Consider the following 14738-nt stretch of genomic DNA (forward strand, 5'->3'; position numbering starts at 1 on the left):
GGGTGGGCGCCCTGTGGAACCCAATGTACTTCGCAGAAAGATTTAACAATGGATCAGCAGGGTACATTGGCTTCCACAGGGAAACACTGCGTGATGTCCTAAAGCGGTTCTTCAAGGGAGGGGACGCGCCTTAGCAGATATGAGAACCCGGCGTCCAAAATAAGCATCCTGGGAGGTGGAATTATAAAAGGCATAAAAACCTAATGAACATGTTCACAGAGGACCACGTAGTCGCCATGCACAATTGTTCAGCGGACGCGCCACGGTGGGCCACTCGAGAAGGTCAAACAGACTGAGTAGAATGGGCAATAATAGCAGCAGGAACTGGGAGTCCAGCCTGTGCATTCACCATTCTAATCCATCTGGCCAGGGATTGCTTATTCGCAGGCCAGCCACGTTTGTGAAAACCAAACCATACAAAAAGGGAATTCGACCTGCAGATAGAGGCAGACCTCTCCAAGTATATACGGAGAGCCTGTATCACATCGAAAGGCCGCTCTTTGGAGGACAAACTAGAAGAGATGAAGGTCGGAACCACAATCTCTTGGTTTAAGTGAAAAGGTGACACCACCTTAGGTAAATAACCAGGGCGAGTTTTAAGAACTGACCGGTCACGGTGAAATATCAGGAAGGGTGGACGCCAGGACAAAACTCCTAGGTCTGACACCCTCCTAGCAGAGACAACAGCCAGTAAAAACAGGACCTTGACCGTGAACCATTTAAGGTCCACCGACTCAAGAGGTTCAAATGGAGACTCTTGCAGGGCATTCAGGAAAACCGACAGATCCCATGGAGCCACAGGAGGGACATAGGGAGGCTGAATTTGTAAAACACCCTGAGTGAAAAGTATGAACGTCAGGAACAGACGCAATTTTTCTCTGAAACCACACCGACAAGGAAGATATATGATCCTTGAGGGAGGCCAGACGAAAGATTAAGTCCAGGTCTTGTTGCAGAAAAGCCAGAAGTCTGGAAGTTCCGAATTTGTATGCATCATTATTCTTTGCAGCACACCAGGTGAAGTAAGAATTCCAGGCCCTGTAATATATCCGTGCAAATGCCAGTTTTCGGGCCTTTAGCATAGTTTGGATAACAGTCACGGAGAATCCTTTGGCCCTCAGGAGTGAAGCTTCAAGAGCCACGCCGTCAAAGCCAGTCTGGCCAGGTCTGGGTAGACACAAGGGCCCTGAACCAGGAGGTCTGGGCATTGAGGAAGTAGAAGAGGACGCTCAATCGAGAGACCCTGCATGTCTGAGAACCAATGCAGTTTGGGCCACGCTTGAGCGACTGGAAGTAGTATTCCTCCTTTTTGTTTGAACTTCCGTAGTGCCCTGGGCAGGAGTCACACTGGAGGGAACACATAGGGCAGCCGAAAGTTTCATGGAATTGCCAGTGCGTCCATGAAAGCTGCCTGAGGATCCCTGGTTCTTGATCCGAAGACTGGAACTTTGTGATTGTGTCAAGACGCCATCAGGTCTACATCTGGTAGGCCCCATTTGTCCACTAGGAGTTGAAAAACTTCCTGATGAAGACTCCACTCTCCGGCATGCGCGTCCTGACGACTGAGGAAATCCGCTTCCCAGTTGAGGCCTCCCAGAATGAACACTGCCGATCATGCTGGTAGATGGCGTTCCGCCCAACGAAGGATTCTTGACACTTCCATCATTGCCATGCAGCTTCAAGTGCCTCCTTGATGGTTTATGTATGCCACCATGGTGGCGTTGTCTGACCGTACTTGAACGGGCCTGTTCTTTAACAGAGGCAGGGCGAGAGACAAAGCACTGCCTGCAATTCCAGAATGTTTATTGGGAAGAGTGATACCTCCTGGTACACCGACCCCGGAAAGAGTGTTGCTCCAACACCGTGTCCCAGCCCCTCAGACTGGCTTCCGTAGTCAGTAAAACCCAGTTCAGGATCCAGAAAGGACGGCCCCTGTTGAACTGCTGGTCCTGTAGCCACCAGGTCATAGTAACATATTAATTGAGGTTGAAAAGAGGCAGAACGCCCATCGTGTTCAACCTGTATTAAGTTGAATTGATTTTACTGTACATGCTGAAGAATGTTTTTAGGACTAGTTAACTATAAATCCTGTTACACCCGGATTAACAACGTCAATAATTTAAATGTTGTAACCTTGGATAACCTTTTCAATCAGAAATTCATCCAATCCTTTTTTAAATGCATTTACAAAGTGCACCATTACCACTTTCTTTGGCAAAGAATTCCAAATCCTGATTGCCCTAACGGTAAAGAACTCTTTCCTCCGTTGCGTACGGAATTTTTTTCCTCCAGCCTCAACGAGTGCCCACGTATCCTAAACAGAGTTCTTTTAATAAATAATTCCTCTGATAACTTTGTAGTGCCCCTTTACATATTTGAAGACATTAATAATGTCTCCTCTTAGATGCCTCTTTTCCAGTGTATACATATTCAACCTAGTAAGCCTTTCCTCGTAATCCAGCCCATCTAGCCCTTTAATCAATTTAGTAGCTCACCTTTGAACCCTTTCGAGTTCCCCGATATCATTTTTTATACAGTGGTGCCCAAAACTGAACATAATATTCCAGGTGCGGACGTACAGATGATTTGTACAACGGCAGAATTACATCCTCATCCCTTGTCTCAATTCCCAATTTTATGCACGCTAGCACCTTACTTGCCTTCTTTACTGCGCTTTGACATTGTATATGGTTAAGCTTATTATCAATGAGTACCCCCAAATCTTTTTCCAACACGGTCACCCCTAGACTTTCCCCGTTTAATATGTAGGATGCAATTTTGTTTTTTGTCCTGAAATGCATAACCTTGCATTTTTCTATATTGAACCTCATTCCCCATTTAGACGCCCAGATTTCAAGTTTAGATAAGTCATTCTGCAGAGACTCCACATCTATTTCTGAATTACCCTACACAGTTTAATATCTGCAAAGATTAAAACTGTGCTTTCCAGGCCTATTTCTAGGTCATTGATAAATATGTTGAACAGCAGTGGCCAGAGTACGGAACCCTGTGGTATTCTGCTGATTACTGGTGTCCAGCTTGAAGACTTCCCGTTGACCACTACACTAGGTCAGCTATAGACGAACCTCCGGAGTTAAGGAGATCCTGTGAGACCTGATCCGATGAGGTAGGCCATTCCACTTGGAAAGGATTAACCTCTGCAGAGGGCGGGTATGAAATTGAGCGTACTCTACCATGTCGAATGCAGACACCATCAGGCCTAGTACTTGCCTCGCCGAGTGTATCGACACTCTTGGGTGAGATAGGAAGTATCCTGTCCTGAAGCTTCAGGACCTTCTCTGGAGACAGAAACAGCCATTGACTGTGTGTCCAACCGTCCCCCAGGTGCACCATGCTCCGAGCAGTGACCAGCGAGGACTTCTTCCAATTGATGAGCCATCTGTGGGCTTGTAGGAAGTTTACCGTCAGTTGCAGATGACAGAGGACATCGTGGGAGTTTGCCAGGATCAGCAAGTCGTCCAGATACGGCAGGATCCTTACTCCCTGGAGACAGATGAGCAGTCATCACAGCCATAGCTTTGGTGAAGATCAGAGGGGCCGTGGCCAGTTCGAACAGCAGTGCCTGGAAATGATAGTGAAGGTTGCCAATAGCAAACCGCAGATATTGCTGATGCGATATGGCAATAGGTATATGCAGGTAAGCATTTTGTATATCCAGGGATACCATATAATCTCTGGGTTCCATGGCCAGTACAATTGAGCGCAGTGTTTCCATACGGAACTTGGATACTCTCACAAACTTGATTTGAGGTGGAGTACAGGCCGGAAAGACCCATTGGGTTTCGGTACTAGAAACAGGGTCGAGTAGTATCCTCTGCCTCTTTGGGATAGAGGTACCGGCACCACCACTTCTGTATCCAGGAGGGAACTCAACCATTTGTAGAGCTTGCGCCTGTAAAGGATCCGAAGGGGATGCCTCTAGAAAGAGACTGCGTATCCATGAGAGACAACTTCTCGCACCGATGCTTCTGAAGTGGTCTTTAACCAGACCAGGGTGAATTGCAGAAGTCTGCCTCCCACCCTGGGATCCCCCAGGGGGGTCTTGTCCTGTCATGCAGCAGGCTTGTTTTGTTTAGAAGCAGGCTGACGGGATGCTCAGGATTGTTTAGCCTTGGGCTTTGTGGTCTTGGAAGCACGAGATTGTCTTGGGTATGCCAGACCTTTTGCTTTCCCTTGAGGCCGAAAGGAGAGAAAAGTGGTACCTTTTTGTCTTCTGTGCAAAAGTAATAATGTTAGGGAGAAAGGCAGTCTTAGCAGTCGCCAAGTCAGCCACAAATTTATTGAGGGCTTCCCCAAACAATATGTCTACCTTAAAAGGGAGTACCTCCAAGGTCTTTTTTTTTTTTTTTTTTTTTTTTTTTAAAGGAGTCCAGGTCCACCTTCCATGACCTCAACCACAGAATACGGCGAGCCAGGATGGACGTAAATCGATGCCTTGGTCGCCAACACACCAGCCTCAGAGGACACCTCCTGAATGTAATAGGCGGCGGTGGTCATGTGAAACAGGTACTGTCTGGCAAGGTCAGAAATATCCTGAGGAAGCTCTTCCTCTAATGCAGGCATTCCCAACCACGGTCCTCAAGGCACACCAACAGTGCAGGTTTTAGTGATATCCAGGCTTCAGCACAGATGGTTAAATCAAAATAACTGAGGTACTAATTAAGTCTAACAATGGGAGAAAAAGGAGGCTCTTGTGTGGGCGCACTCTGTACAGGAAAAGAGTTCCTATAATGTATATCAAGGAATGTTTAAAACATAACTTTTATTGGTAATATAAACATGATTTACCCATCTAAATGATCCATGAAAGAATAAAGAATTGAATTTTTTTTTTATAATGTTCTGGTCTCTTTGTTCCAAAGAGTGATTGGAAAGGTTGTAGACACGGAATTGTCATACCACCATTTCCCCTGACCAGTAAAGATTTCTGTATTAATCGGACCGAGGAGTGGTCAAAGCATTATTATGAAAATATCCAACTATGATCACTTATGTTAAGTGGATATGTTGCTAATCAATGGTCACCAGACTTTAGCACCTGAATCGTTTGACAAATGCCACAATTGTGAGTGGAAAAAACATTGGACTGCACTGAGCATTCACTGAATGAATGAGAAGACGTAGAATAGAAATAGTGGTGATACTGCTGTTGGCGTGTTCTTCTCACACAGAGAGGAAACAGATTCCTACTCTACAACATCAGGTATTCACAGGCAGTCTCCTTTCCTGGTACTAACCCGGCCCAACGCTGTTTAGCTTCCAAGATCGGACAATGGCAGCGTGGTATGATAGTAGAGGATAGTATGATCAGTACGCCAATGAGAGTGCACCTATATAGGAAATGATTAAGTAGGAAATGATAGGAAGAATAGAAAGGAGAAGGGAAATAAAAAAGTGAGCAAAAATAGGTGGATCTGCTTTCAACGTTAGGCACGGTTCAACAGTACCCATGTTCGTGGTTCTGTGCTCCTTGGGTCGTGTATGAGAGTCCACGAGACAGATAAAGGAGTGAATTAATCTAGATTAGTATTCTAGGTTGTTAGGGTTGTGACCCAAAATTAGAAATGGATTAAATTAATGACACAGAGTATCGCTGTAGATAAGGCTTATCTAACAAAATGATCACCACAATAATGGTGCGCTTGAATACAAACCAAATGTATTTGTTTGTATATTAATATATAAATCTCAGTAGTGTGTCTGCTTTCACTCACCACCGAAATAAACAACAGAGAGTCTGCCTTGATTAATAATATATTTTACTGAAAAGATAAATAAACACACATACATAAATAACTAAACAGCTAAAATTCTGTATATTCCACACACTACAATAGGGGCAGATAGGATCCACTGATATTGCAAGAACTAGGCAGCAGTAGTATAATTATATTGATGGCAACAATATATAAGTGACACTAAACAGACTTGTCCAAATCTGTTACATCCAATTATGTCACACTGAATAAAATACTGTAACAGCTGCCAATATGTGTCACATGCAAGTTTCTCACAACCACCTGCTACTGGCGTCCCAGTGCAGAGGATAGATTGTGTGTTCTTACCCGACCTGCGGGAATGTCCGGTGTTTAAATGCACGCACCTGGAGAGATGGAAATTCTGTATAGTTTCAAAACTAGTATTACCTCAACTAGCAGTGGAATGTCCTTTCCGATAAAACAATTTCTAAATTGTGAATCTATCTATTCTGTATATGTCCTGCAGTGCCCCTGTCGACTGCAATATGTCGGCAGGACCATAAGAACAATAAAGAGTCGTTTCAGGGAACATAGACGCAATATTATTAATAGATCCATTAAACATAATGTTTCAAGACATTTTATTAATTGTCACAATGGGGACCCCAAAGGTTTGTCTTTGACAGTAGTGGAACAATTTGGTAATACTAGGAGGGGAGGGAATAGATTTCGACAGCTTTGTATTGGAGAATCCGCATGGATATTTAAACTAGATACCCTGAGCCCTAAGGGGTTGAACGAGGCTATTGATTACACCTGTTTGGATTGACCTGTGTTTGTATGTAATTATATTATTTGGATAATATGTAATTTAATTTAATCAGATCCTATATATGATGTCAGTGGACTAATAGTGATATAGCTAATTAGAATACCATCGATATTAGTAACAGCATGAATTACAATTGTTAAAGTAGATTGGTTTTTGTGTTTTATATAATTTGTACTATCAAAGAATTTTTTTATATAATTTTTTAATAATTTTTATAAATAATTTTTTAATAATTTTTACAATCAACTAAATGTGGTAGCTGTGGAAATAATTTTTAAGGTTACTAATAAAATATATGAAATAGAAGGATTGCTTAACAAGTGAATAGTTTGTTTGTTTCTTATTAATAATAATGGAGAGTCTGCCTATGGTTTAATTAATTATTTAATTAATTATTTACTTATCTGTGGTTATTGCTGCTATTACACATGCACTTTGAAGGACCATTTCTGAGCACACATGTGCAAGTATTTATAATTAAAGGCGGTCCATATGGGAGTTATATAAGGGCTTAGACAGAATGAGCCCTATAGTCTTGAGGAAGTCCCGAGTCCCGGGACGAAACGCGTTGACGTCACCTCCCTGTCTGTTCGACCACACACCGACAGAAGGATCCACACGCACAAAGCCGCTGACCGGAGTTCCCGATTGTCAGCCTGCCAGCACCTGAGACTGCATCTCTTTCAGCGGTCTGAGTACAAGCGACAGCCCTAACTCAGACGCTGATTAGAAAGTCCGCTGTTCACCTGCCAAGGACCTGAGAGTGTGCTAACTCCAGCGGCCATACTACAGGCGGTAGTTATATCCGAGACGCTGACCGGAGCTCCTGCTGTCCGCTTGCCAGGACCTGTGAGTGTAACACCTCAGCGCTCATACCGCAAAAAGTGTACTGGCATCACACAGATTTACCTGTCCGTTCAGATTGCAATCTACATACTGTGCACCGGCGGTGAGCAGCACAGTTTTGAAACTATACAGAATTTCCATCTCTCCAGGTGCGTGCATTTAAACACCGGACATTCCCGCAGGTCGGGTAAGAACACACAATCTATCCTCTGCACTGGGACGCCAGTAGCAGGTGGTTGTGAGAAACTTGCATGTGACACATATTGGCAGCTGTTACAGTATTTTATTCAGTGTGACATAATTGGATGTAACAGATTTGGACAAGTCTGTTTAGTGTCACTTATATATTGTTGCCATCAATATAATTATACTACTGCTGCCTAGTTCTTGCAATATCAGTGGATCCTATCTGCCCCTATTGTAGTGTGTGGAATATACAGAATTTTAGCTGTTTAGTTATTTATGTATGTGTGTTTATTTATCTTTTCAGTAAAATATATTATTAATCAAGGCAGACTCTCTGTTGTTTATTTCGGTGGTGAGTGAAAGCAGACACACTACTGAGATTTATATATTAATATACAAACAAATACATTTGGTTTGTATTCAAGCGCACCATTGTTTTTTCTTTTTCTTTAATACAATTGCTATAGGATTTAGCTAATCCTTTAAATGTGTGCAGCTGAATCAAACAATTAAACTAATTAATTGCGCCGGGATCTGAGGTGTGAATAACACCTCTCTTGTGTTTGTGATCACCACAATAAACAAATTAATTGAACAGCCTGCCCGCAAATGCTGTCGCTAAGAATCTTCCTAGGGAATATCAGTTATCACAAAGTATGGTGCTAGGCGGCGGCATTAATATCATCGCAGAACAAAATATAAATAATAAATTAACAAAGGCATGTTACATGCACAATGAATCTTCTAGACAAAGAATACAGTGATAATGTTTACATGTCAACAAATCCACGATCAATGCAGATCAAATGCAAAAAATGAAACAGTATGACACAAATTCACAATCCTGAATAAGAAGAAAAAAAAACAGCTTATCTGGGATTTGGAATGAACCTGACAGGCAACATCAGTCAGGTACCACAAATAAATAAATAAACATACAAGTAATAATGTAGGAGATAGTAGTGTGCTGGCCTCTGTTGGAGACTGGAATTATAGCCCGTATCAGAGGACAAGCCTCACATAGAAAAGAAAATAATATGCTCTAATAGGAAATTAATACAGATGCACTAGTAGTGTGCCTGAGTGTGATATTGCTGTCTGTGTGTCAACAGAGCAGTAAGGGTTTACGACACTCCAATCAGAGGGCAGAAGAACGGATCAGTGCATGGTCAGGTGCAGAGAACTGGTGCCGTGTAGTCACTCCATGTGCGGAAACCCGTGTGGAAGACGCGTTTCGCCCGTTAGGGCTTGTTCACTTCCGGGTTCGGATGTGTAGACAGGGGGACGGATTTTTAAAAGCAGTTTGCTTGGTGCGTCAGACCAATAGACACAGAGCGAATGCGGCGGCGCTGCGTCAGCGGTCACGCCCGCCGTCGCTCCGGGGATATTGCGCATGTCAGCCTGTAGCTGGCGAAGCCTGAGACGCCATGTTGAGAAAGGGATTGGGTTAATGGAGATGTGGGCATGTTTGGGGACCTCGCGCGAGGCCCTGAACGCCATTGTAACTAGGGGATGAGGTAGTCCCGGATGTATTGAAGTGTCGGCAGGCGGAGATGCCCAAAGAAGTATTAATAATAACAATGCAAAAAACGGGTACCTTGCATATTTAAAAGAAAGGATATAAATCACTCTGAGACTCACAGGATATGGAGATATTGATGAGTATAAAACAAGGACTGTGTTAAAATGATGAGACTGAAATGAGTGACTGTGAAAAGAACCTGTTAGGGAAAATGGGAAGAGAGATAAAATGTGAAAGTAAATAGGGAATATCCCAAATGGGATAAATGACAGATAAATGGAAAGCATGAAGGGCGTGCGGAAAAATGATGGAATTAGGAGAGATAATTAATGTGATTGCAATATGTGCAAGATGAAGGTGAAATGAAATTAAGGTGAAGGTAATAAAATAATATTGAAGATGACATACAAATAGATGTAAAAATGAAAAATAACAATGAATGTGTGCTAGTTAGATAAGAATGGACGGTGGAAATTAATGGTTGGCTGGTGATATGGGTTGGCAGTGATGGCGGGTAAACAGGGATTAAATATTAAAGTTGGTGCCGGTTATCTGAAAAGGAGGAAATTGGCAGGGGACATCATATTTATAAATGGGCAAGGGGCTGAAAGTGAATGGGGAGGTCTGGTAACGGATTAAGTCACCTGTACTAATTAAGTCACCCGTTTTCAAGCCTGGAAATCACTAAAAGCAGGACTGTTAGTGTGCCTTGAGGACAGAGGTTGGGAAACACTGCTCTAATGCCTGAACCCATGCTTCAATTCCTTTTTGCAGCCCAAGAGGCTGCTATAGTGGGTCTACGTACAGCACCTGTAAGGGATTAAATAGACTTCAGGCATCCTTCCACACGCTTGTCTGTCGGTTCCTACAGTGAGGTGACAGTGGTGATAGGAAGAGTAGACGACACCACTAGACGAGTGACATGGGAATCCACCGGTGGTGAATTTTCCCATTTGTTACACAACTCTGTAGGGAGAGGATAGCAAGCTACCATCCTTTTAGACAGGGAGAATTGCATTCCTGGAAAAGACCAGGGTTCTTGTCGTATGCCCACCAGATGGTCAGAAGTAATAACATTTTAGTTACCTTCTGACGTTCAAACCTATCAGGTTTCTTTGACACTGTAGTGGAATCCTCGTCATCAGTGATTTGTAGGATCTGCTTAATAGCAACCACTAAGTTAGGGACATCAACCTGAGTAGTGGATTCCTCGTCAGAAGCAGCTGTGTCAGTGTCTGACGGGACAGTATACACCCCATCCTCATCACAAGAATCTTCGGAGAGATTAGTGGATTGTGAGGAGGAAGTAGCCCGCTTAGATGACCCCATGATGCGAGAGTGACTTGGGGCAGTTTTATGTCTAACCAAGGAGTGACTCCATTGCTGCAACTCAGTAGGCAAATTATCCTCCCAAGGCGGATTTACCATAAGGACAATATGTGGCTGTAATTGCACAGGAGGTCCCATAAGTGGCGTAAGGCGTGTCACAAGCGTATTGAGCTTATTTGAGAACGCCACCCAAGGTGGCTCCTGATTGCTTACAGGAGCCGCAGACTGACAGATGTATGGCACATAGTACACACAGTCATACAAAACTTCCCCCTCAGACAAATCCTTGGCACATGCGCTGCAGGATGCAGGAGCATCCTCGGATTTCCCGCCCTGTGTGTTAGACATTATTAGTGAATGCAACCACAGAGCGTATTAGTACGATACAGCAAGACAGAGTACAATACCTGCGAATACATTCCCTAGTATGTGACTGCGTACACAGTACACAAACACTAGCGAATACGTCTGGTATCATGCGACTGAGCCCGCAGTACAGAACACCAGCGAATAAATCCGGCTTTAGGTGACTGAGTACACTTTAAATCTGTAAATACTGTGAAGCACTATATATGGACCCTGACGCACCTAGTCCCTTAGGGTACAGAATACAGTGTTAGATATAGCTGGGATACACAAAGTGAAATCCACACAGCAGATAGAGGCACACACACAGTCACCGTGGCAATGCAGATAATTATTTGAGTAAAACTGCACTGGAATAGGCGGGTTTACAAAGGACACCTTGACCTGCAGTCCCGGAGCCCAGTCGCATCTATTTTAGAAAATGGCGCCCAGCGTCTCAGTCAGGGAGTGAGGTAAAGTGTGAGGCAGCTCCAGGGCGGGAACACCAGCAGTAGATGGCGCCCTGGGCCAGGGGAGAAGCTACCAGGTCAAGCGCCGATTCCCTTATACTGGACTTCACCACCTGGTACTATGGAGTCTTATTAAAATGGATTTTAGTATATCCGACCTGTACTCCTATGCCCTGGTGGATATAGGGGTATATTCAATTGAAGTCGAAAGCTGTCGTCTGTCGAAAAGACGGCAGTTTTTGACTTTTTTTTTAGGTCGGAAGGGGTTCAGACCTATTCAATCTAACCCCAAATTATTCGACAAGTCGAGGAATTTGACTTGTCGAAAAGCACGTGGATCGGAGGAATAGCTGCCGAGCCACATGCTTGTGTCGAAAACGGTTGGTTTTGGCCCCCTTTTTGACCATCTCAATTCGACTTTTTTTTTTTTTTAAATCGAAGGGAGATGTGGGAGCAGAGACGGGGAGAGCCGCGGGCAGACGGTGGAGAGCAGCGCTGGAGGATGTCACAGCAGCGTCCACCCGGCTCCAGCAAGCGAGACCCCATCTGCCCGCGGCTCTGCCCAGTCTCAGCTCCTGCATCTCAAATTAGACTTTTTTTTTTTTTTTAAGTTGAATTGAGATTGCATTGAATAGCCCAGGTCAGATCCATTCCGACAAATGAATGTCGGAATGGATCCGACTTCAATTGAATATACCCCATAGTGGGGTCCCTGCTCGGTTACAGTGGCCACGCCAGCGTTGCAGTCTGTCTCCCTAGACTGCAACAGGAATGCGATTTAGTGGCGGGTTCCGCCTGGGGACCCTCTTACCTCCTCCACGTAGCAGACACACGAACCAGGAGTGCTCCTGCAACTGTTTGCCTAGAGCCGGAGCGCCTCCGCCGCAAGTACCCGGGAACAGGCTGCGGGAGTATGTGACGCCGCTTGGGAGGTGATGGAGCTGCAGCGCAGGAGTGTCACCATGACATACAGCGCTGACAGCCCAGTTTTGAAGACATTTTCTATCAGAAAAAGTGCCCAGTGCAGCCCTCCTGTTAGTGAATGCTTCTGCAGGCACCAAATCAAAACTACGCTCACAGTGCCTGGAGGCGGGGTTATAGAGGCGGCCTCACAATGCCTCCTGGGACAGCCTAAAGCTTTAAGCCTGTTGGTGCCTCTCTGGATCAAGATCCACTCTACACCCAATGTTTCCCTGTGGAAACCAATGTACCCTCCTGCAGAAAATTTGAGTAAGTTCATAGTTCATATTAAGCCTAGCAGAAACAGGTCAATGCATTTAGCAGCATATTGAGTAGGAAAACCCCAGTAGGGATCTTCTCCTACAAGAGGCTCAAGAAGCTCACAAATTACTTTTACATGCTTCATAAAAAGCAAATCATAGATTTGCATAGCCCTCAAAATAAGACCACACATACTGTGTAAATACAATCACATGCTTAGGATACAGCCATGGGCATTGAAATGAGAAAGCCTGGCCAGTCAATCTAGTTCTATAAAGTTGGCATTCCTCTTTAACACAATGAAACATTTCGTTTGAAAAAAACTACAAAAGTTCCACAACAAATATTAAGACATAACACATTGTTTTTCCTAGAACTACGGTTGCCTAAACGCACCTAAACCGGGGATGTTTGTTAATTGCTTCATCTGGAAAAAAGAGGGACTTGGAGGCTCCTTGCTCCACTGGAGTTGGTGGAAACTCTGGCAACGTGAATCCAGGACATCCCAATCTATAAAAAACACAAAATGCTAGAAGTATGAGTAAAGGGGCCCATTAATGAGCAATCACAATTTGTTGTTTCACAGATGCTGTGATTCCTCCCACCCCCCCATATATATTGTTCTCCCAATCCATTTGACCTTGCCCATACAGTACATTAGATATTTTTCAAGGGTTTGCAGATAATTTTCAGTTAAACAGATCTTCCAATCTTGAATGACTCAGTTTACTAGAAATGGTCTGCAGATCTGCTGATTGCTAGTGTATGGTAACAATCTACAGTCCCAATTGATCTGTGAAATTAAACATGTTGAAAAATCTGATTTAACAATCACAATCGATTTGTGACCGAAATCTGCAATCTGTGAACCCCATACATTGCAGATTTATGGACACAAAATGGTCTGCAAAACGTCAAGATTGTCCCAATTGATTGCTGATGTATGGGCCCCTTAACACTATGTAATATGGAGGTCCCGCATAACTATAATAATATAGGAACATACAAGTGTCATGTTCTTTAAATTTTCCTTACATGAAGAATGCCTGTGTGATAAAACAGTTTCTGAAAACTGGAAACAAAGCAGTAGAAGACTTTTCACAAGTCTCCGTTCTGGTCAGCCTCTTTACAGAAGACTAAAACAAAGCAATTGCAAATAATTGAGGTTCCCAAACTATGTGCCGTGGCTCCCTGGGGTGCCTCGGGACACTTGCAGGGGTGCCCTGGGTTGGTGGTCCAGGACCAATTCAAATTATTCATGGTCAATATAATAGGCAAAATCCGTGCTGGTGGATGCCAGTCATAAAATGTGGCCAAACAGAAGCAAATCTTGTCCCTCACCACACAACTGACCCTAAGGATGACATATAAATGCAATAAACTTAATATAATATTTATTTCTAAATTTCTCAATAAGAAATTTTTGGCATAGGGGTGCCGTGAAAACAATTCTGATATTCTAGGGCGCCGTGCTTCAAAAAAGTTTGGAAACCACTGTGTTAGGAGAATCATAGTACCAGTGCAGACACTGTACAGAGTTTGACAAAAGGCAAAACCCTGAAACACCCCGACAAAGTATGAAGAATCCAAAGGCTTGAACTGATGAAAGCATGTGAGGGAGTTAATGTATAAATACAATTTATAATGCTGTAGAGAATGTATGATACTATACCAGTAATATGGAGGACAATATTTCTGTGGGACACTACTTACTATAGACTGCAGAGAGCGCTGTACAGAGTTGGCACATCAAACTAAATTTTTTGTAACACCACTCTACATTCCCTCAGCTCAGAAGCCAGTTTCATTTATGTACCTGCAGAGTAGCAGCCATCCTCATTTAGCTACTGGAGCAGCTCAAGAGTTTTTTTTCTCTTTAATTTTAAACTATGTGGGCATTTGCTTTGTTACTGTGTTTGGAGTTCTTAAAAGAATTCCAGTGGTGGGATGCAGGTTGGAGGGCTATGTGCTCCGTTATGCCACGCTGGCTGCAGTAATCTGTGTTCCTGGTGTGGAAGAGTCCTGATCCTTGTTGTTCTAGGGGCACGGCACATCCAGATGTCTGCAGCTGGCCATGATCCGGTAGCAAATCCCCAAATCACATGCTGTTGAAACTATCTCCCCTCCAGTGGTTTAAATAGAGTGGATGGTCAGTGAGCAGCCCTACACCGTGTCTGGCGCCACTGTTCAGCTAAGTCTGGGCAGTACTGTGAGCACTGTTCTACAACAGACTTGGTGACTGGAGTTTAACGAAGCAGGCAGAACTC

General features: G+C 43.8%; 1 protein-coding gene across 5 annotated transcripts in view; it reads right to left on the bottom strand.

The window, feature by feature from the left end:
• GCLC (glutamate-cysteine ligase catalytic subunit) overlaps window positions 1-14738 on the bottom strand; it is a 197145-nt gene that overhangs the window by 61745 nt on the left and 120662 nt on the right. For all 5 annotated transcript variants that reach the window (XM_063916711.1, XM_063916709.1, XM_063916713.1 and 2 more), the window contains one exon: window positions 12868-12981. In XM_063916711.1, the coding sequence (XP_063772781.1) occupies window positions 12868-12981 (114 nt within the window). The remainder of the gene's footprint in view (window positions 1-12867; window positions 12982-14738) is intronic.

This window comes from Pseudophryne corroboree, chromosome 4 (genome assembly GCF_028390025.1).
Source record: "Pseudophryne corroboree isolate aPseCor3 chromosome 4, aPseCor3.hap2, whole genome shotgun sequence".
Lineage (NCBI taxonomy): Eukaryota > Metazoa > Chordata > Amphibia > Anura > Myobatrachidae > Pseudophryne > Pseudophryne corroboree.